Source organism: Electrophorus electricus, chromosome 23, assembly GCF_013358815.1.
Source record: "Electrophorus electricus isolate fEleEle1 chromosome 23, fEleEle1.pri, whole genome shotgun sequence".
NCBI lineage: Eukaryota > Metazoa > Chordata > Actinopteri > Gymnotiformes > Gymnotidae > Electrophorus > Electrophorus electricus.
Genome location: NC_049557.1, coordinates 1,519,646 through 1,542,518, shown reverse-complemented (window position 1 = coordinate 1,542,518; position 22,873 = coordinate 1,519,646). Strand labels below are relative to the sequence as shown.

Genomic DNA, 22,873 nt, shown 5'->3' with positions numbered 1-22,873 from the left:
ACCCAGTCCGTACGTGATCGAGTCATTGCGATGGAGACGGCACTTCGCGACGGGCCGAGCTGAGACCGCAAATGGATAAGAGGCGTAAACTGTGGAGTCGCTTGCCGCTGGTCTCGTTTCGTGGATCTCGGAAGAAAGCGTCGATCGGCCCTGCCTCGGAGGCTCGCCACAGGTTAGCAGCTGCCTGCCTGCCTGCCGACGTAGCTTGAATCGCTTCGTATTTGAACGCGGCCTTCACTCCGGGGTCCGCCCTCTCTCTCACAACAACAACAACAACAACAAGCCGCTGCTAGCCTAAGATAGCCTAGCCTAGCCTAGCATCTGTTTGCACAACCATGGCCTTGGTAGTCACGAGAAACCGAGCTTTTGCTTTTTAGTTTTTGTCTTTAGAATATCACAAAACCTATGAAGCATTTGAAGGCCACTTGGTTAGCAAGATACGCCGGAGAAAGTAATTATGAAGTTCCTAGCAAGTCGGCTAGCCTAGCTAGCTTGGCTTAGCTCTCTTAAGCATCGCTAGTTTTGGGTAAAGATACGTGCACGTATACAGTCCAGCTGTCTCGTTAGGTTAACTAGATAAATGAACCTGCTTAGACTTTCCCCAGGTTTTAAGCTTCATTTGTTGCTTAACGTGTCTAACTGACTGCTAGCTGATCCTGCTTTGACAGGAATGAGGACAGTTCCGCGTCCTGGCTAGGCTAGCCTGCGTTAGCAGCTTTCCACACATCCGCAGGGAAAAGCTGAAGGATTAATTAGTGGCTAGATGTTTATGGTCGGGAGCGTCCCTGCTTTGCTTGGCTGACATGAGAGGAGAGTTGCGCTTGGCTGTGAATTAAACGGTAAGGGGGAACTCGACCGTAGCCTAGCTTAGCCTAGCCAGAGGAGCTCCGCGGAGCCGCATGCTGTCTCGTTTCAAACAGCTGGCTGGGACGTTTACTCTCTGTTATTTCAGGTCCTTTTTGTTGCACTACTCGAACAAAACAAATGATTTCACACATGGCATTATTCAGTATGGCAGGGCAGATTTATGATCTAATTAAATTGAAATTCTGTCAGGTTTTATTTTATAATTGTCCTTAACACGTGGACTGTTAAAGAAAGTAAACTAAGTGCCTAAGACTTATTAATAGTTATTCTAACTACTCTTAAATGACTATATAACGTACCACTGTTTTTTTTTTTCTTCTTTTCTTTTGGCCCAATATTCCTGCTTGGTGTACGGGATGACGTGAGGCAGGAGATCAGACTGAACAGAGAAGTGGGCTGTGCCCCGCATTCACCTAAATGTAAGCTGAGAGTTGGAGGGAAAAGTGCACATTTGTCATTACAGGACAGAGCCACAGTGTTTCATGAATGGCCATCACTGACATGGGACTAGTCCTGCGTGCCAAGGAATCCTTTTTACTTGTAACAGTATATTGGAGTAGATGACGGGACAGGCACTGAGCTTTGTTTTTTTTTGTTCTTTTTAAACTCTCACAACAGAGTTTAAAGAGCTGTTAATTCAGATCTGTATCTTCCACAAGAGTGCTGTGCACTTTCAATTATTACTTTGCAGTGGTGTAGGGAGGCTTTCTGTCCTGAAGAGAAGCTCTGTGTGACTCGTACTAGCTGTGGTAAATATTACCGCATCTGTTCACACGTGTGTGTTCTAGATATGTATTATCAGTCTCTGCCAGGCCAGATCTGAGAGCAGCAGCTCAATGGAGGGTTTTGGCCGGGCACTGGGGTGCCCTTGTTTATGAGCTCATACCATGTGATTCTCAGGAGACCCATAACATGAAAGAAGCCTGCTGGCTGGAGACATTCCTCCCTCTCATGCCATAACAATTACTTAGCTTGTTTAGTTACAGATATCCTGTGGGCTGCTTGTGGCCGGTGCCCAGATGTCTTTCTTGCGTGTCTTTCTTACAGATATAGCAAGGCCTTGTTTGACATTTGCTTTGAGCATACAGTACCCTCTCAAATACTGATAAAAAGGTCAGTAAAATTCTCAAAATGTGCAGGAACATTGGCATTTCACTTTCACGCGCAAACTTTCGCTTTTATTCTCGCTGTTGCACGGTCGGCGTTGTTGGATGGAATGTGTTGCTGTCAGCTAAATGACATGGTAGAATGCTTCAGAATGGAAGTGCATGTATTAGGGGGACATTCTATTTTATATATATATATATATATATATATATATATATATATATATATATATATATAGGGAGACTGCAAAATTTAAATGATCTCTGTCAAATTGTCTGAACAGAGCAGTGCTAATAGCAGGGTTGATGACTACGTCTGTGTATGCTGTGGCCAGTATCTGTCTGCCACTAGCGCCAGATTGGTGCTTTGGTTTCACTTTGCAGGTCTGCTTGAGTAGTAGTGCTTGGGTTTCTGCTGTTTCTCTGCCACCGTGTTCACTAGACAACAAAGAAGCGTATGTAGATGATGCTACTCAACACGCGTGGAACTGTTTGTCGACGCGTTCGTTTTTGTTTTTGTTTTTTTCTTCACGCAGCTTAACATGGTCATGTTTCTCCTGTCAGTCCGCAGGTTTCAATGTCATAACTGAGCGAGAAGCTCCGCACGGAAGTGTTCAGCAACGCCTTTCTTTTGGATAAGCTTCAGGTAGAGTTTCTCTTTCTGTTTTGTGTTGCTGCCCCCGAGCTCCAGTGGCAACTGTCTCCTCCCTGTCTTCTTTGCAGCTACAGCCCAAAGTAGAGGAGCGAGACGCCCTTGTGGAACGGTGACAGCAGGGACCACACTCCTTCATCCAGCGCCATGGTAAAGCCTCCGCTGACTCCGCTCACCTTTGCCCTCCTTGGCTTCGTCGCTCCGAACGCAAGCTGCCCGTTGTTTTGGGTTTTTTTCCGGAGGCTTTTGAGAAGCTGCGTTTTACCCATGCTCAGACAGCTCCCGTCATGCCTGATTTCAGAGTTCGGGCGTAGCTGCTGCGTCAGCAGGAACCATGCCTCCTTTTTTTTAGCCGGTGAGGGGCTGAGCGGACCAGGGTGAGTGTCGGTCGGGCCCGAGCTGCTCCCAGTGTGGCGCACACGTTGCGGAGGGCCAGAGAGTGGCCACTGCTCGTGCAGTCAGGGAAGTTGCGGTGACCGCGGTTTTGGCTTTGAATGGCTACACAGGATGTTTATTTTAGAGTGGTTTGAGTTGAGTTTTTAAACTATAAGTTTTTGTATGTTGCTGTAAGCAAGTTTGCCATGTTTCATCTCTCTCCATGATTTCACAGATCAGAAAAGTGGTGTCTGTAACTGCAAGCTCTTGGCTTTGTTTTTATGATGACTAACATCTTAGTAGACATCTTGTCCAAAGCTTGTGTGTACATCATGTTCTGACTGCAGTGGTCTCCTGCTGTACCCACAGTCATCTGGTCTCCTGTAGTGAGCTCCCTCAGGCGCGTTGATGGTCATTGTCTGTTACACACACACACACACACACCATGCTGTTGATCCCACTGATAAATCCATGGCCATTCACTTCAGCTATGTTTGTTTGTTTGTTTGGTGGTTTGTTTTGTTTTTGTTTTTTTAATAGCCCTTCCCCAATCTCTTGCGCAATTTTCTGGGGGGACTGGGATCATCAGCAGTAACATGCTGCATGGTGTTTGTGTTTTCTTATTTGGGTCACAGGCTGTTTTATTGCATTGAAAATGATCCTCATATGCATCCTCAACACCGCAGCTGCGCTGCGTGTGAGACTTCAGTAAATTCCCCGAAACCGTATTTTCTCTCACATCCAGGCGGGTATCTCGTCCTTTCCGTAGCCTGCCTGGGCTACTTTCATTCCCCGGTTGTGACGTGCGTGGTGGCCAGAGACCTTCTGAGGCACGCTGGAGGCGCCTAGATGGCGCTGCGGTCTCCTCCTCTGCTGCCGGACTTCCACGCGCCTTCTGTGGTGTCGTGGCTGCAGATGGCCACGGTTGAAGCTGCTAGGCTGTGCAGGCATGGGACAGCACCCTGAGCTCTAATAGGCACCGGCCCCGTGAAGACGTGGCACAAGGTGGTGGATGAGTGGGACAGGCTGCAATACAGACCTCGTAGTGTATTTATGATGTGGTGATTATAGATTATAGACAGATTGCTTGTAATATTTTTCTAGAGCAACCTAGTGGCTATGGTTGTCTGCAGCTGGCTGACTGCAGATAGAACAAAGCCTGACCTTCACACAGACGTTTTTGCTACTTTGTGCACTTTGCAACTTTGAGAGATTGGGTGTGGGTGTGCGCACGTTGGGGATGTTCGCAGGTTGAGCAAGCATAATCCAACAGCAGACATGTTTAGTGCTGTGCTGGTATAGGATCAGGCATATCCTCAGAGACCTGAACTCCTACTTTTAAATACCAGACGGCGCGCTACTGTTCTTAGGTCAGCGGGTTGCAGCCGCTCCTCCGTTACCAAGAGCACACCCACGTGTTTTAATTCTTGTTTTGCCAGGAAACCATGCAGTCACGTCTTTAGTACGGTGATTAGAAAGCAAAACTGGAGATTGAGCGCCGCTGTCCTGTTCTAACGTTTTGACCCGAACCTCGTGGGACGTCCAGAGTGCGTGATGAGCGCAGTTGACAGCGGGCAGAGTTGTGACTGTGGGGAATGTGGCGTACGTTCCGACAAAGTTCAGCGGTCAGAACTGTTAGCCACTTTATCGGTCCGGTTGTAGCTTAAAAGGGTCAAAGATCAACGGCGTTGCGGCTGCACCGCTGGGCCACCGGTGCATTGCCTTTACCACCAGTTCTTACTGACACATAGCAGTGGTCTTGGATGAGCACTTGTGTTTTGTCTGGGCAGGAGGAGGAGGGGCAGCAGAGTTTGGAGTGCATCCAGGCCAATCAGATCTTCCCAAGGAAGCCCCCTGTCCTGGAGGAAGAGGACCTGCAGGTAAAAGGGCATGTCTCCTCAATTTTGTTCAAACGTTCCCCCCGGTGTCATTCTGAGCTGTTCCAGCGCAGTCTTCTGCAGTGGTCGGGGTTATTTTTAGTTTGAGACAGGCCCTTCTTGTCAAACGCGTTTGATTCAATGGCCAGTAACGACCCCGAAAACATCCTGCTACATGCTGGATTTAACAGACCCGGGGATGTAACTATTAAAAACTGCAACTCGCACGTTTTGTTTTTTTTTGTGGCCCCGACGATTGTCTCTTCCTGTGGGTGAGAGACGTGTGTTTAACGATGAACCGGCGTTGCTCAGGTGCCCTTTCCGGAGCTGCATGGAGAGTTCACGGAATACGTCGGCAGGGCGGAGGACGCCGTCATCGCCATGTCAAGCTACCGCCTGCACATCAAGTTCAAAGAGTCCATCGTCAATGTAAGTGTGTGTTGTTCGACGTGATCCTTCCAGCCCTCTCGGTCTGTCGTGATGTCCCAGCAGCTTTTAGATCACAGCTTCTGTAAGCCACCCTCTGCTCCGTCTGCCACTAATCGCACGGCTGCCGCAGTCGTGTTAGCCGTGCGCTAACGTGGTCCGCTCCGGTCCGCTTTTACGCTCCGTTCCTGGCCGTGTGATCCACCGATGACACATGAAATCGGCAATTCTTGCTTTTTCCCTGAGCATTGCAGAGACCTGCGCCGCCTCCTTGATTAGTGCTGGCATACAAGTAGCCTAAAGTAGATCTGTGTGATCGATACTAGGATAACTGCTGGTGAAAACACTGTTGTGTGCCAGTGACGCTAAATTTGGAGCCCCACACGTTATATGGAGGGTGTCAGAATTACATCAGGTCCTGTAAAATGGCCAGTGGTTGATGTAATTCTCTTTGTCTCTGTGTGCTCATTGCGAGCAAACTGCCATGATTGCAGAGACTTTTATAGTGATTTTTATATATTTATTGATGTATAATATAAATGGTGGGAGGGACGGGGGGGGAGGCGTCTTCACGTTCCAGCTGCGGAATTCACGAGAACGGCGGCGTTAGGAGTGCGGAATTCTGCCTCGGCACGCTCAGGTCCAGGAATGCCCCTGGCATTACAAGTGCAGCCAGAGACCTGGGTGGACACACACACACACACTTCTCTTGCCTTTCTTTATGAAACAGAGCTGCTCGTGTGAGGTGTCAGTAAGTAGCCAAAGCACGGCCTAACCACACAGAGTGTTTGTGCGTTCAGCTTAGATTGCACGGGCTTGGCTGGTGTGCCATCGCGCGCAGGCTCCGGCAGGAGGAAGCGCACCTAAAGTGTGTAAACCTCGCAAAGCCGAGGACCTCATCCATAGCAGGAGCATGGTGAAACATTAGTGGCCATCAAAACTAGAGCTCTCTGCTGACCAAGGCACACCGGAGAGCAGTGGACGCGAACGGTGTGTAGCATCAAGCATCTTTAAACTAATCACTAACCAGTGCGGTTTGTTTTGAGGTAACGCAGGGCTAGGGGTGGATGGGTTCAGATCCCTGTTTGACTTGTTCTGGTCTGTGCAGTTTGCTGACTGGTTTCTCACCAACAATGAAATGTAAAGCTGGGCTTAAGAATCTGTAGCTTTGCACATTAATTCATCATAGCTGTATAAGCAAGGATGGCTGAGTGACGAGCTCCATTATTTGCCCCCCCCCTCTCTCTCCCTCCCTCCCTCCCTCTCCCTCTCTCCCTCTCTCGTCTTTCAGGTTCCCCTGCAGCTGATAGAAAGTGTGGAATGTCGGGACATGTTCCAGCTCCACGTCACCTGCAAAGACTGCAAGGTTGTCAGGTCAGGAGGCTCAGCGCGCCCGCTCGCGCGGATACACACACGCTCGCGCACGGAGACGGAGGCTCCGCGCCCAGGCGAGGCTGCTTCGCCGCCTTGCTGCGCGCACCTGACACGCCCGTGTGCTGCCGTAGGTGCCGGCTCTCCACGTTCGAGCAGTGCCAGGTGTGGCTGAAGAGGCTGGCAGCAGTGGCACGGCCCCCCTCGCACCTCGACGGCCTCTTCTCCTTCGCCTTCCACGCCTGGTGCACGGACTCCTACAGCAGCGAGAAGGAGACGCACAGCGAGCTCTGCCGTCCAGGTACCGCCCGGGCCTGCCCACCTGAGTGGCTCAAAGCACGGCAGGTTGGCCACTTCCTTCTTGTCTCTCATTTGTCCCTGTGCTGCTCCGCCCCTCCCCAAGGGGATCATGTGATCTCGCGCTTCCGCAGCGAGGTGGATCGGATGAGCTTCGACACGCGGAACGCCTGGAGGATATCGGAGATCAACGACAAGTACAAGTGAGTCCCCGCGTCCGCCCAAATCCACCCAGACGCGACCGACAACCAATATCGGCTCCCCGCTGCTTCCCCACGCAACGGGCACGTTCCCGCTGCCGCTATACACCGGTCCCGCCGGTCCCGTGTTGGACACGGGGGGATTGATTTGTGTTCGCGGTTGGCAGAGGGCACTGTATTTCACAGTCTGCTAGGATCAGGTGACTTTAGTCAGGTGTCACTCAGCACTGTGTTCTCTCTCACCTCTGGCATGGCTAGGCTATGTTCCAGCTACCCCCAGCTGCTGATGGTGCCAGCCTGGATCACCGACAAAGAGCTGGAGAACGTGGCCGCCTTCCGCTCCTGGAAGAGGTTTCCAGCCGTGGTGTACAGGTCAGTGGGCCAACCCGACCTGCGGGATACGAGCCGGCCTTCCGGACCCCCTGCGCGTCTCGCACCTCTCTGAATTGCTCTAGCGCGCTCCGTTTTCGTAAAGTAGCAGTGGCAGGGGCCCGCGGTGGCTTGTCTAACTGAGACGCTGCGCGGTGTGACCCGACAGGCACCAGAGCACGGGGGCGGTGATCGCCCGCTCCAGCCAGCCCGAGGTCAGCTGGTGGGGCTGGAGGAACGCCAACGACGAGCACCTGGTGCAGTCCATCGCCAAGGCCTGCGCCGTGGATAGCAACTCGCCAACGAGGTCCCTCGCCAACGGCTCCTTCTCCCGCGACTACGCCAACGGGCCCGACCTCTCCGACGTGGAGTTCGGTCAGCTTCCGGAAAGGGTGTTGGCGTTCATGTGGACTAGGCAAAGAAACGGGAACAGTATTAAATAATCCACCCTCCACCTCCACCCTTGTTTTCCAGACTCGTCAATGACGAACAGCTCCGAGGTGGAGTCCCTGGCCAGCCAGCCTCAAAAGCTTCTCATCTTGGACGCCAGGTCGTACGCTGCAGCGGTGGCCAACAGGGCCAAGGGTGGAGGTTGCGAGTGTCCAGGTGAGAGTGCTCCGAGCGCTCCATCATGACAACGGCGGGGGAAAAAATGAACCCAAAATGAAGACGTTTCGTGAGTGGAGAATGTGCCAGACTGCAAAGCAAGACCGTTACAATATACCGACGTTGGGGCAGATTAGTTCTTTTTAAGAGGTTAATGCCGATTTTCACGTCGGAAGGGGACGTAAGCCTTTGAAGTGCAGTCGGCACAGCGACGGCAGGGCACCGAGCGGTGGTTCCAACACGGCCGAGCAGAATGCTACGCCCGGCACTGCATTTCCATCAGGAGTGTGCAGCATTGGCATCACACTGAAATCTAATCCCTTTACAATCCCAGCCCACTCAGTCACTGGCACACTGGATTACTGTCTTGAAAGCTTCGGCATGTAGTTGCGAGTGAAAGCTAGTCGGAGATCACTTGGCATGTTCAAGACAGGCAGGCTGTAAGAGACGGGTAGATGTGTCATCATCACTGCGTAATTTGCGTCTCCAGGGAGGGCGGAGGATTTGGCACGTAGTGCAGTTAAAGATGAGTTTGGCCTAGCTAGCTATTGCTTGTGCTAGCTGACTAGCAATCTGAGCTTTCTGACACTTACGCCTGCCCATATGTCTGAAGCATGCAGATTACGGTCAGTGCTGCCTAGACAAGTAACATTAGAGTCGTCATAACAAAAAAGATGATGTGTGTCGTCCCCGTACCCCTGGAAAAATAGTGCTGTGCTTGGCAATTTGCTTATTCACATTCAAAACACCACGCAGTAAACTGTAAGGAGTTCAGCATTCAAGCCTTTTAAAAACAAAGCTTAGTTGTTTTTCTGCAAATAGATCTAGCAATAGACTCTCTGTTTCAGTTTGCTACATTTTCCTCTTGTCCCTACTTTAATGAATGTTTGTTTTATTTATTGCCCTTCGCCCTGACGTGATGTAGCTTTAACATCTGGCATGAACACCCCCCCCCCCCCCCCCCCCCATAAGATGCATGCTGGCCCTCTAACCGGTTCTGACGAGCTCAGAGCCGCTGGGCCAGACCTCGTTTCTGGAGGTGTGATGAATGAGCCTCTCATTCCTGCCTTTGGATGTTGAAAGGTCTTGTGTATAAAAACTTACTTTATTGCCTGTGAAAACTGTAAGCAACGTTACTGCCAAATCTGAAGGCTTTTCCACCTTCTTCATACCCCTCCAGAGTACTACCCTAACTGTGAAGTGGTCTTCATGGGCATGGCTAATATCCATTCCATTCGCAAGAGTTTCCAGTCTCTGCGGTTTCTCTGCGCCCAGATGCCCGACCCTGCCAAGTAAGCCCGCCGTTGCTCAGGGGGCCTGACTGCACCACCCAGCCAGGCGACTGAAGTCAGGATGTGCAGGGTGGGAGATTTAACAACGCGGTTGTTTTTTCTTTCTTCTGAGCTCGTAAAGCAACACCTGGTAGTTCCTCAAGGTTTGCTTGTTTTTGGTTGTGATGGCTCACTTTTTCACCATGGGAATCAAGCGCTTTCCAAACTATCTGCTTCCAGAATTCCTCCCATCATGTAACTTTTGCTGGCAACACGTCTGGTTTTCAGTGCTGGCTCAAATCTCAACCCCCCCCCCCCCCCCCAATTCTTTTCAGTACTTTCTGATTCTCCTCTTCCGTGTATTTTATAGTCCATAGCGATTCTCCCTAGCGGACTCGTACTCACCCTCTCACACACACACGCACTTTCCAAGTTTACTCTTGCCTAGGCACATGGGCCACAGGCACAATGCTGAGTTGCCAGGCAACGGGCCTGAGCTGTTAAAGTACTCCAGCAGTGTCTATGCAGAGAGTTAGAAAAATAACTCCTGTCCATTTGGCCAGTAAATCTTACATTGCAGTGCAGGTCTTATCCCTGCAACGTAGCACGAGCACCACCCACTCTGCTCTTATTACCTCTTCCCCGCTGGGTTCCCTCTATTGCCTTGTGTTGCCCTCACCCCGGTCAGTGCTCGCTGGTGTTGGGCCCAGCTCAGCTTCTGTGGTCTCCTCAGCTGGCTGTCGGCTCTGGAGAGCACCAAGTGGCTGCAGCACCTGTCCCTGCTGCTGAAAGCCGCGCTGCTGGTGGTGAACGCCGTAGACCGCGACCACAGACCCGTCCTGGTGCACTGCTCCGACGGCTGGGACCGCACCCCTCAGATCGTGGCAATGGCCAAGCTCCTGTTGGACCCTTACTATCGTACAACTGAGGTGAGCTCAACCATTAAAGAAACAATAGGGGTGGACTGTCGGGGGGGGGGGGGGGGGGGGGGTGATTTGGATCAATAATAAACAAATAATTGGATTGCAGGATTGCTGAGTTGTTATATATTTAAAATATGCAAGGAAAGGCATAATTTAAAAACATTTGGATGTTTATGAAGTTTATATTTCTAATAGGTTATGGGATTTGTTCAAATCCCAAACACCACATAGTGTGTAAAACTAATCCCTTTGGTCGTACTTGGACAATATAGATGGACATTTAATTAAAGCCAGAAGGGAGGGGTGGTGGTTGTACCCATTCTTTTGTGTGTGTGTGTGTGTGTGTGTGTGTGTGTGTGTGTGTGTGTGTGTGTGTGTGTGTGTGTGTGTGTGTAAGTGTAAACAAGTTGAAGAACATTACAGGTATACGAAGCTGTAAATGTTAATGAAGACATCAGCGTATCTAATCTTGAAACACCCAAAAAAGTACACTTGTGTGGAACTGTAAGCACTCTTCCCCAGGGCTTTCAGGTACTGGTGGAGACGGAATGGCTAGACTTTGGTCATAAGTTTGCGGACCGCTGCGGTCACGGGGAGAACGCAGAGGACCTGAATGAGCGCTGCCCCGTCTTCCTACAGTGGCTGGACTGCGTGCACCAGCTCCACAGACAGTTCCCCTGCTCCTTTGAGTTCAACGAGGCCTTCCTGGTGAGGCAGATGGCCACTCTGTAAATGGGGGGGGGTTGCGGGGGGGATCGGCATACCGGCGTGGGAGAGCAGTCGAGCTTTTTGGCGTTAATGGGACAAAGCATCCCCTGAGCAGATAGTTTCCACGAAACAGTTATGCCGAGGGGTTTTCATTCCACTGTGACAACTATTTTTTTGTAATGTAATCGTAAATCAGATGCGTGCGTGTGTGCGTGCGTGTGTGTGTGTGTGTGTGTGTGTGTGTACAGGTGAAGCTGGTGCAGCACACATACTCGTGTCTATTTGGCACGTTCTTGTGCAATAGTGGGAAGGAGAGAGAGGAGCACCACATCCAGGAGAGGACATGCTCTGTGTGGTCCCTGCTACGCCCGGCAAAGCGCTCCTTCAGAAACATGCTGTACTCCTCTCACTCGGAGACCGTACGTCCTCAGACGCCTGGCTGTGTTCTTCCTCCTCTGCCTACGTCTCATCTATTCTGGCCTTTTGTAATGCCCAGATGTTTTCTAACTACACTATAATACTCTCCGCTCGCTCGCTCGCTCGCTCTCGCTCTCTCTCTCTCTCTCCCCCCCTCTCCCTCTCCCTCTCGTCCCAGTTACCCTCTGACACACACAGTCTTGCATAAGAAACCAGTGGGAATAGCAGGCAGTTTCTTTGACCTCTAGTAACACGCACTCCTTCCACTCTAACACTCCCGGGTACATTAGCTCAATTTTGGCGCTTTTCTTACGCTCTCGCCGCCCGCCTTTGGCCGCGGGTCTCGGGGGAAGCCATGGGCTCTGGCTCCAGAGCGACTTTTAGGGCATCTGTCGTCTTTTGCTGTGCCCAGGTTTTGCACCCCGCGTGCCACGTGCGCAACCTGATGCTGTGGACAGCAGTGTACCTGCCCAGCTCCTCGCCCACCACCCCGTCCGATGACTCGTGCGCCCCCTACCCTGCGCCCACTGCCAACCCCGAAGACCAGCCCCTGGCCAGGTGAGCCCAGCGCCCTCCCGACGCACGGCAGCCGGGCACTTCCTTCAGGCTGCCGCGTGCGCTCGCCCGTTTCGTGCTTGCATGACATGTAGGCGGAAGGATGGCCTGCCATCGACACAATTTTTATTTTTATTTTTTTTCCCGAGCAGTTTTTACGACGTCGTTCTGCGGTTAGCCGCGTCTTTCCTGACCTGTCGTCGAGTGTTTTCGCTTCGTTGGATGCGTTTCCTTTTCCCTGAACAGGCGTCCCAAGACCCGATCTTTCGATAATCTGCCCGTTGCGTGTGAGGTCGGAAGTTCTCTCGCCGTCAACAGGCGCTCCAGCGACCCCAGCCTCAACGAGAAGTGGCAGGACCATCGCAGGTCCCTGGAGCTCAACGTAGGGGTGGGGCCTGACGGCGCAGCGCCCCAGGATGCCGAAGGGAGGGCCAATGGCCAGCTAGGCACAGGACACAACAGAGCCACGCTCGACAGGGAGGCGGACGAAGGGGAGGGGTCTCGGGAGGTCAGTTACGTGACGCTGCCTCTGGGGGAGGGCGTGGAGGCGGAGCTGTCGGTGGCGTTGGGTCAAATGGAGAACATTCTTCAGGAGGCGGCGGCAGACAGCCTCAGAGACGTTCAGATAGACAGTGCTGACAGCCCCGCTGAACTCGCAGGGGCTGAGGATCAAAGCAGCGCCGGTGCCGGGTCCGTTCAGATCGACGGGAAGGCTGTTCACGGCGGCTCTGAGATGCAGACGGACAGCAACGGTAAGGATGGCAACGATGAAGGTCCAAAAGACGTCCGTGTGGAGGCCGCGAAGGAGGAACCGTGTACGCCGGTGTCTCAACTACCTCACACACTGGGGGTACAGAATGCACCGGAGAGCCAGGAACTGGACGTACAGGCGGAGGAGATCCTGCAGAGCTGCACCGTGGAGCAGGATCTGAACCTTCCGCACCTCATCAGCCCCTCTCCCGCCCTCAGGACAATGAATAATGGCCGCGGGGAGGAGGCCAGCGCTCTCAACTCGGCCACGGAGACGCCAGAGGCCCTGGAGCAGGCCGACGAGAAGCATCTCTCCGTCCTGGAGAGCTCCACGGAAACCCTCACCGAGGACTTGGGCGTCCGAGCGGAAACTCTCGGCGCGGCGCCCGAACCCCCGGCCCAACCGCCGTGCCTTGCCCGCGGCCCCCCGGCGGAGGCCGAACCGCACCCCCACCGCAGGACTATGAACGGTGACGGCTCACCGCCCCTCAGTGCCTTCCCGCCCACGTCTGCCTCGCCCGACACCCCGGCCCACCCCGTGTGTAACGGGGACCCCCCCGAGCCGGAGCCCGCCGCAGTGCTGTCCAGCAGACGGGCCAGCGCCGAGCGGGCGCCCCTCAGCCGCCAGCTCTCGCTGGCCAGCTGCGGCTCCTCGGTGGCGCCGGCGCCGCGGCCCGGCCGCTCGCACCGCAACTGCCCACGCTCTGCGGCGCCGCCCCCGACCGGCACACCCGAGCCACCATCGGCCCGCGGCCACCTCGACGACGACGGCCTCGCCCTACACGCGGACGCCGTGCAGCAGCGTCTGCGCCAGATCGAGGCCGGCCACCAGCTGGAGGTGGAGGCTCTCAAGAAACAGGTGCAGCAACTGTGGATCCGGCTGGAGAGTCAGCACGCCACGGCCGCCCTGCGTCTTAACGGGGACCTGGGAGACGAGGTGGTGAGCAGCCCGGCGCTGCGCATGTGTGTGTGTGTGGGTGTGTGTGTGTGTGTGTGTGTGTGTGTGTGTGTGTGTGTGTGTGGCCTTAAACAGTGTGTCCTCCCTCTCTAAACGGCAGACCTCAATCACAGACTCGGACTTCAACGTGGAGCCCAACTGCCTGTCGCGGTGCAGCACGGAGCTCTTCTCCGAGGCCAGCTGGGAGCAAGTGGACAAGCAGGACACAGAGGTAGTGCACCTCATGGCCCAGGAGCCGGCGCACACACACACACACACACACACACACACACACAACACTGAGCTCCGCTGGTTGCTCTCCGGCTCTTCAGTCTATCCCTGAAGGGCAAATCACATGTTTAAAATTACTCACAAACAAGCAGTGCTCCCAAAACGCAGCGTTTCACCTGGGTTTATGTGTACGTGTGCGGGGCGTGTGCATGTGTGGGGTGTGGTGTTGCAGGTGACCCGCTGGTACCCCGATCATCTGGCTGCCCAGTGCTATGGCTGTGAGAAGGGATTCTGGCTGGCCACTAGGAAACACCACTGCAGGTAACCGCACTGGCCTGAGTAAACCTGCTCTGCCCTCTGACCTGACCTGTTCACTGCCCTGGAGCTGTACGACATTTGCTGCTTGTCACCGGTGTCGACCGGAGCTGAGGTTTCTCCGCATGGTTCTCTGCACCAAACCTGCTCCCTGAGATTTGCCTCAGTCTCGCTCGGTCAACACAGATCTGTTCAGAGAGGAGTTGTAACGAAAGCTTGATCCATCGTAATAATTTTTCTTCTGCAGCGTGTTTGCACATGTGCGTAAATAGGACGACTGCAACTGACAATAAATGTGCCAGCTAATGAGTAAACATGTAAACATTTGCACTACAGCATTACTACATCCCACCAATGTGCAGTCGGCCATATGGCCACATTCCATTGAGTAGTTTTTGGTTTTTTGGGTTTTGTTTTTTTTTTCTTTCTTTCTCCAAATACATTTGGAGACACATTCCATGATGATGATGACGATGGTTGTCCCTAAGGAGAGCGCAGCAGCAAAAATAGCTTTTAGCAACATTCATTTTCTCCCTCTCTCCATCACAGAAGCAAGGAGCATGTTGAGGAGGCTTGGTGAGAAAAAGCACACAGACAGCTCGCTCTCGCGCTCTCTCACTCTCTCTCTCGCTCTCACTCTCTCTCTCTCTCTCTCTCTCTCTCTCTCTCTCCCTCCATCACATGCTGCTTCAGAGTGCTCTCCACAATTGGGTTTTCTCCATCATCCCTTCATTTGGCTCAAGCCAGCTCTCTTTCAGTGTAGCCGTGAACCCAGATCTCTCAGGGGCAGCAGTATTGTGGCAGGCGCGCTGTGGGCAGTCATGCAGCCTTCTGTCTCTGCTACAGAACGACCCTGGAAGCCACGACTGTCAAAGCTCGCCCAGTATTTTAACTTCAGTAGCGCTGCAGAAGATTGGCCTGATCTGAAAATATTGTCCACCCTTTCGAAAACTCGATTATCCAAAAACTTTATGGGATTAGAACATTTTGCAGTGGGACTATGAATGTTATTGTGGGACTTCTTGTGATTTGGTTTCACCTTCTTTAAAAACCAAAAAATATATGAACATTTGTGCGTCTTGGTAACGTGTTCTGCGTAAGCCAATGGAGAGGTGTGTGAGAGTGCATGTGGATTTGTGCGTTGTGTGAGCACCGTTAGGAAAGACCCGGGCATGTCTGGTCGTGCGCTGTGTAGAATGGTGAGCGATGCATGACTGAGTTTGGTTCGTTTTGCGATATCCCCTGTACAGTTTTGAGAACTGCTTTCTCCACACCTCGCCTTCCCTGCTACTTTGTTTACGGTGAAGTTGCATGAGGCTCCACTCTGTCGGACTCCGCTGACTGAATGCTTCTCAGTAAACACGCCCCCCCCCCCGTGTGCAACGGGCAGTCATTTAACCCGGTTGTTTTGCAGCATACGGCTTCTTTGAAAAGTGCCTGAAAGCCTCGGTTTGATTGAAATACTAATTGTGTTTTAACATTCCGGACGTGGGCTGCAGAAAACGCGGGTGTAATTTGGCAGGAATGATCTCGGAACGCACGTTGGGTCTGATTCAGCTCTTCTTTCTCTTCCCTCCCACGCACCGTTCCTTTCCCGCGCTCTCTCTCTCTCTGCCGCTCTCCGTCGCCACCTGCAGGAACTGCGGCAACGTGTTCTGCGCCAGCTGCTGCGATCAGAAGACCCCCGTGCCGAGCCAGCAGCTGTTTGAGCCCAGCCGCGTGTGCAAGGCCTGCTACGGCACCCTGCAGGCCGTGCTGCCAGCGCTGGAGCTGGAGCTGGAGAATCCCATCACCGCCAGCTCCAACTAGACCTCCCCCCCCCCCCCCGCTCCCCGACGCACAGCCCGAACGTGCCGTGCCCGACCGACAAGGAGCTGAGGGCCAGACCGTAGAAGGTTCCATACACTTACTGATGGCAAAGCAGCAAGAATCTGCAGGGGGTCTCTCTCTCTCTCTCTCAACCCCCCCCCCCCCTCCCCATAAGGGAAGTGTGTTATTGTGTGTGTATATAGAGAGAGACGTGTCCGGTTAAGGTCACGGCTTTGGGGGACATGGCTGGGAATATTCTAAGCACTTTGGCTGACTCATTTGTGAGTGACCGCTAGCTAGTGGCAGTGGTTAGTTAAGACACGCACAGATATTTAGTGAACTGCTGAACGTATTTCGAGGAAGGTACGGTCAGACTCCGACCGTGCGGAGAGCGCGAGGCCGGCCTGAGGCGAGGGCCGCGGGCCCCGACTGGCCATCGGCGGCGTCCTTCACAAGAAAGCGCAGTTCTGAAGCTGATCAGAAGGCTTTTTCTTTTGACAGGAATTTGAAGCCTCATCATCTCACTAAGATGTGGTTTTTGGTTTCAGTGCTGGACTATGGTGCTCCCGGAGTGAAATGAAGAAGTTCTCCTGTCTTTTGTTTTGAGTGTTCCTGTAGTGTTGCTTTACAAGAACCTTTTTTTTCAAAGCACTACCAGATATACATTTTAATATTTTTTTTTTTTTAGGTCTTGAAGGAACAGGTGGGCTCAAAAACGAAGGACGTGGTATTCATTTACAATATTGTTTCGGCCCTTTTTTGGGGGGGGGATTTAACTTCCGTTCACAAAACACTCGGAAAGGTTCTCTGCAAGCAGGTGGACCATCTGGAATTCGCTACCTCCACTGGACTGGGAGCAGTCGGGCAGGTTGCACCAGGCAGGCAGCACGCTCAGTGCCTCCACGTCTTTGGCTGCCTGCGAAAAGCAGCCATGCCATTCTATCCCAGCTAGTGGGCTTTACGGTCCGCTGTGTCGTATCCTGGGCCCAGTGGAGGAGACGCACAGTTCTCACTGGACGGCCCCCGGGCCCGCCTACCGCGTCACCTTCTCTAATGCGTTTTTGTAACATATTGCAAAACAAATTTAAATAATATATAAGAATGAAATGAATAGAGCCTTTAAGGAAGAAACTGTATAGAATTATATGGCTCGTGAGAGTAGTCACCAGAATGTTAGCTCTGTTTGTTTTCCTGAGGTCTAGACCTCCAATTCTATTTTCCCGAGCACTTAAGTAAAAAATGGCAAAGAGAAATTACCATATGAGGTGAGGGGCGCCCTGGCAGGATTTTCCAAAATATTTGTTTTTGGCTTTTTTTTGTTTGTTTTTTTTTGAGTTTTATGTTCAACTCTTGACCGTTCCATCGCCACGCAGGATAATCAGTGTTCCAGGAGAGGAGCTCTGTGTTGTGACCTATGAGCTGCCTATGCATCGAAGACTGACCCCAACCATACACACATTCAAATCTTTTATACCCTGGTGTAGGGGAGGTTGTCATCTTTTTGAAACTACCCTAACAGATGACTCCCAATGGACTGGTGTCAGAAAGTCTACAAATGCTGGCAGACACACCTACCCACACACGGCCGGGGTAAGAGAACAGGTGGGAGGGTTCCAGCGGTTGCTCTGCTGGACTGGGGGTTTCTCCTGGGCTCAGTCTGAAGGTGTCGCTGTCAGACAGAGTAGAAGGTGGACGCTCGATGCACGAACGAATTAACATCAATCCGTGAATGTGAAATTTTGATTTTGAAACCGAGAGAATGACATGGTTTATTACTTTACACATTGATAACCGCCAGAAATGGACACTCTCTCAAACCTGACAATAAATCTGAACATGGAACTCCTTCATACTATGTCTCTTTCTTCTTTGATCTTATTTTGGTTTTCTGTGTATGTGCTGTGTGGAACGGCATGGATGCAAGAAAGTAACTTTGTAATGTTTTAATGTACTTTAACATCTTTAAAAAAAAAAACAAAACAAAACAAAGTTTTCAAACATCAATATGTATAACAATCCATATCAAGTGGCTACATGACACGACTTCCCAAAACTGAGGAATCGGGAGCTCATGCGTGTGACGTGAACATTCACATAACTGCTTAAAGTGTGTGACACAATAAGGAAGCAGTAATAGTTCTTATACAGACCCTGAGGGCTACTGGACGTTAGTTCACCATACAGAATAACAACATCTGTACAATAAGCAGCGGAAACTTCCAGAAGAGCCCAGTACGCTTCTTGGAGTCAACAGTGTATCAATGAAAGCAAATACTCTGTTTATACTGTATCAACGAAATGCTATGCAATTACTGTAACAACACAAGGACACTTGTAGCGAAGCGCATGACCAGTCTTCGGTTCCATAAGCGTAGAGTTATTTTAGCATAGAGCATATGCAGTACTGAGCGAGGCTGTGTCTCAGCTCTTACAAAATTTTCGGACAAAAAAAGACAGCTTGATTGTAAGCATCCAGCTTGATTGTAAGGACTGTTAGAGCAGATGTGTGAAAGTGAAAACATAAGCTTCTCTGTAGGAAACCTCTTTTAACTCTATACAAACAGATTTTTCATAAAAAATAGACCTGGCTATGTCATTCAACTAGCATACCTTTAAGCTATAAAAGTTGGAATCATATTTACAATGATGATGTGCTCAGAATTATTTAAAGTAATTTAGGGCTGCTAAAGTTATTCGCTATTGTTTACAATCTTCCACTAATCAGGGGCCCTCGTCAAGAAATTGGCATAATTATGCACATATGTGAGCAAAATGTCCAAGTGCGAGTATGTTTGGACAACAGCTTTAAAAAAAAAGATAAAAATGACAACGTGGTTGTGCTCATGGTACAGCAATGGGATGATGGGATAGCTGTGTTAAATGAGGAGCCTGTTAAGTGGCACGTCCATCCGTGCTGGGAGTGGACCATGGCTCTTACTCCCGCTGTCCAGGGCGCTCTCACACTGATGACTGGTCCCAAACCTACACCCGCATCGGGACAGAGAGGTCAGAGTTCAACAGGCTGCCCCGCTCCGCCTGAAAGCGCTAAGCTCAGAACACTAGTGTTACTAACTGAGGGAACAAGTCTCACCAAGTCACACTGAACAGTTACATTTCCAGCAACTTAACTGGGGTGTTTTTGTTTTGTTTTTTTTTTGTTTTTTCACACCTTTTGTCCACCCTAGGCTGCGGTACTAGTGCAATAGCTCGGACCAGTAGCACTGATTGCTTAAAACCTTTCTGCCCCTAAAAGGACACGCAGTTAACATGGCAGTGCCTCATGCGTACCTTGTTGACGGGTGTGAGCTGGGTGCGGACTGAGCTAGTGTGGAGGCGCGAGCGGTCCCTGTCTCTTTCGCGTTCGTCGAACGGCCTCCCTGGCGACCTCTCCCTGCGGCTGTCCAGCACGGTGCGCCCGGGCGACTTCTCCCGGTCCAGCGGCCGAGCCGGAGACTTGTCCCTCCGGAACTCGGTGCGGCCCTCGCGGTAGCGGTGTGGCGTGCTGGGCTCGCGGTGCAGGCCGCCCTCCTGAGCCCCGGGGCCCGAGGCCAGCCTCTTGGAGATGTGCTCGTTGTACGTGGGCGGACCGCGCTTGTTCGGACTGCTGTGGAGGTCGAAGGGTCGCCGTGTGACTAAAACCCACTAATCTGGGCTAAACAACTAGCCCTAATCCACAACATGGTCTATCTCAGCAGACTGAACCCAGCTAGCAACGCGATACATTCAAATTGCTGAATACTGATTCGTGTTCCATTGTAAGGTCAACACCTTACAGAGATCAGTACCTCCTGCTAGAACCCGTCCTCTGGAGCTCCCCGGACTCTCGGACCACGTGCCCCTTGCAGCAGATCACCCTCAGTTTGTTCTGGTAGGAGGACGCAAGGTAGATGGCGCCAGATGAGATGGCCGGGCCCAGGTAGCGCGGGTTTGGGATGTCCAGATGAGCGACTGCAGGAGGCCTGAACACACAGGTCAAGACATCATCAGTGGTCCACGCGTGGTGGGCGTGGCGGTGAAGCAGAATGGCCTTCTGGGTACATTCTGTGATTTCGTTAGCGGTGTCAGCATACCCAAGAGCTGCATGTCCTTGAAGTTCAATAACGTCCAGTGAGTTGAAATAGATCACGAACAGGTATGGCTCTCTGTAGGCTTCAGAACCAAAAAGAGTGAAGCGTTAAAACAGAGACCGAACAGAAGAGCAAAATACCCTCTCTCTGAAAACAGTTGGGTCAGTATTTAAAATGGCACTGGAGTATGATGAGGTAAACCTACCAAACGTCAGAGGAAGACGACTCCATTTGAGCTCGTCTGAGCGTGTTCTTCGGCCATACGCGTCCACAAACACTCCGAGCTCTGCCAGAGCAAACAAATGCGTGTAAACGATTAGATAAGGCACTAAGTCCATCACACACAGGCTTTTGCTAAGAGTTATTTAAACCAGAAACAAGAAGTAATTATGCATATTATGGCAATATTGCGTTAATACTGCCATTTCTCCTAGTCTATAGCACGACGGCTGCATCAACTGACAGAGCGCTGAACACAGGTACATCTGACCATGGAAGCAGAGCAGATATTCCTCTTTCTGAGGGGTGCTGGACACCTGCATGATGGCAATGGGGAAACTGTAGGAGGATGCGTTGAACATGGCGGAAGCCAGAGATGCGTCGTTCTTGTCGAGGAACTCTGTGGAAACAGCACAGGGTTCCTGGTCAGCAACACTCGCCTTACGCTCTCGCCTTGCGCTCTCGTGGCTCCATACCGCTCCTGGGGGTCTGCACGACATCCACACCAAGCGCTTTATCCGCTACGTACGTGCGGATCCGACTAACGGACCACCGCGGGTTCTGACATGAGAAACGAGCGCCCTCCGGCCACCCACGCCCGCTGTAACAGGCCGGCGTGGCCAGGAGAGATAAAGGGAGCGTTAGATGGTTTAGAAGCCGGAGCCGGTCGTCGGGCGGGCCACCCACCCTCCAGCACGTACTGCTTCATCTCGATCTCGTAGAACTTGTTGGTGCCGATGATGATGCTGTAGGTGGTGAAGTGGACACAGCTGCAGGGCTCCAGGGTTTCAATCTCCTGAGAGAGAGACAGACGGCGCGAGAGAGAGAGATCATTAAGAGGGCACTTCTCCATCCCAGTGGGTGGTCATTATGACCAAACTTGAAGGTGAGGATACACTGGAAATAAACGGTGTTTGGAGAATAGCGTGCTGTAGGGACGTAACGGGCTAGCACAAGGTGTTTGTCACGAGACAAACTTGAAATCCATTATCATGAGACACCGGTGTATGTTGCCTTTGGCTCGTGCTTGGCGGAGGTCAGAGCGGGGCGCGCAATTAAGGTTGCAGCACCCACCTTGCGGATGCAGAACTTGCTGAGATTGTCGTTGTAGCGCAGAACCGTGACCTTGTTGGGCATGGCGGCACAGATGCACGAGCCGTTCTCGATCTAAAGGCAGAGCGTGCAGGATTACACCGAGCTCCGAACATAGACCCGCAGTGCAGCAGCGGGAAAAGGCAGCACGGAAGCTCTCTCACCCTGCCTGCCGCGAAGAGATGGCAGCCCTTGACTGTCTCGAAGATGTACGGAACGATCTCAGGCAGCGTGGGGAGGTGGGACTGAGACAGGGACTGCTTCACCTTCTTGATCTCCACCAGGCAAAGGGCCCTCTCGTCCCCTAGAGGACAAACGGGGTCAGTGCATGCCCTGCGCGACAGAGAAACCCCCCCAGTTGTCCCCGAGCGAGTCCAATGCGGCGGCGGTAGCCGGAGGTGGCGTGGGAGAGGCAGGAATGGCTCACCGACTATCATGAGCAGCTTCTCCTGCTCTTTGATGATGTGTATTTGGAACACGGAGCCAAGGCCCGGGATGTGAGTCAGAGAGTTCTTAATGACGTTCAGGGCGTACAGACCCTCCTCCGAGCCCACCAACACAACCTGAGGACGCAGGAAAGACAGAAATACGCAGTAATGAAAATGGCAGATGTTATATATATATATCTGTATATAACATTTATATCTGGTATATAACATTCACCCATAGAATAATATTGGGTATGTGTTTTTGGTTACAGTGCTTGTCCACTGGTACCTGATCAGTGAAGGGAAGAGTGCAGTTGATGTCCAGTCTGTCCTCCCCTTCCAGTTTGAGCAGGGAGTTACCTAGCAACTTCTGCAACGAGATGTCAGACCTGCGACTCATTAACAAATTCACTGGGAGCGCAACGCGTTTGACGATTATCACCTTGGGATATTGGGAGACATGGCACAAAAATGCAAATTACAGAAAGACAGAAATGTGAGAAAGCGTTGCACATAGATTAACGTGGCATAAAGGTACAGGATTAGAAATAATCACAAATAAAGGAAAGTTTATAATCACATATAAGCACATTTATACTGAAACTCTACCTCTCTCTCTCTGTCTGTCTGTAATGGATATATTCTTTTTGATAACAATTTCCTGAACAAACCTCTGAGAGCAGATGCATATCAACACATGCTGGAATGTTCCAGCGCCAGACAACCAGCTGGAATCGAACTATTAATGTCCTAATTATCAGTGTGAGAAGCCTGTTCTGGGTTGTGACTGTGCGGTACGTATGCTGCCCTGAACTCGCCGTCACAGCTGTGCATATAGCAGTACATACACTACTGGTCAAAAGTGCGGACACACCTACTCTTTATTTATTTTCACTATTTTCTACAATTTAGTAAAAGTAGTGAAGGTACGTTCTTAGTGTTCTCTTAACCAATATCCACGAGGTATCTCTCTCACACATGCTGAGCACTTGTGAGGGACTCAAG

General features: G+C 51.7%; 2 protein-coding genes across 11 annotated transcripts in view; one reads left to right on the top strand and one right to left on the bottom strand.

The window, feature by feature from the left end:
- Positions 1-22: 22 nt before the first annotated feature.
- Positions 23-17,910, top strand: mtmr3 (myotubularin related protein 3). Of its 6 annotated transcripts, none has more exons than XM_035522102.1 (23): positions 23-172; positions 1,238-1,286; positions 1,915-1,980; positions 2,538-2,619; positions 2,697-2,775; positions 4,791-4,880; positions 5,190-5,306; positions 6,595-6,677; positions 6,809-6,975; positions 7,078-7,174; positions 7,430-7,543; positions 7,710-7,915; positions 8,015-8,146; positions 9,327-9,438; positions 10,151-10,346; positions 10,863-11,048; positions 11,297-11,467; positions 11,878-12,023; positions 12,267-13,710; positions 13,829-13,939; positions 14,171-14,259; positions 14,803-14,829; positions 15,891-16,062. In XM_035522102.1, the coding sequence occupies exons 5-23, from the start codon at positions 2,773-2,775 to the stop codon at positions 16,060-16,062; spliced, it is 3,663 nt and encodes a 1,220-aa protein (XP_035377995.1). In that variant the 5' UTR covers positions 23-172; positions 1,238-1,286; positions 1,915-1,980; positions 2,538-2,619; positions 2,697-2,772. The 6 variants fall into 6 exon arrangements, with proteins under 6 accessions (XP_035377995.1, XP_035377998.1, XP_035377999.1 ...); XM_035522105.1 differs by having other exon boundaries at positions 1,234-1,286; XM_035522106.1 differs by lacking the exon at positions 1,915-1,980 and having other exon boundaries at positions 15,891-17,910.
- Positions 17,911-17,990: 80 nt separating this feature from the next.
- LOC113571046 (citron Rho-interacting kinase) overlaps positions 17,991-22,873 on the bottom strand; it is a 35,595-nt gene continuing 30,712 nt past the window's right edge. For 3 of the 5 annotated variants that reach the window (XM_035522097.1, XM_035522099.1, XM_035522100.1), the window contains 10 exons: positions 22,158-22,238; positions 21,868-22,003; positions 21,605-21,744; positions 21,423-21,515; positions 21,036-21,144; positions 20,620-20,748; positions 20,335-20,415; positions 20,133-20,211; positions 19,848-20,021; positions 19,052-19,666 (listed from right to left, as the gene is read on the bottom strand). In XM_035522097.1, coding sequence (XP_035377990.1) covers positions 19,309-19,666; positions 19,848-20,021; positions 20,133-20,211; positions 20,335-20,415; positions 20,620-20,748; positions 21,036-21,144; positions 21,423-21,515; positions 21,605-21,744; positions 21,868-22,003; positions 22,158-22,238 — 1,380 coding nt within the window. In that variant the 3' untranslated portion in view covers positions 19,052-19,308. The other 2 variants (XM_035522098.1, XM_035522101.1) reach the window with 1 other exon arrangement.

Coding starts and splice junctions, on each gene's coding strand:
- mtmr3 (XM_035522106.1), top strand. Junction 7,916..8,014: donor CCTCTCCGACGTGGAGTTCG/GTCAGCTTCCGG, acceptor CTTGTTTTCCAG/ACTCGTCAATGACGAACAGC. Junction 12,024..12,266: donor GAAGACCAGCCCCTGGCCAG/GTGAGCCCAGCG, acceptor TTCCCTGAACAG/GCGTCCCAAGACCCGATCTT.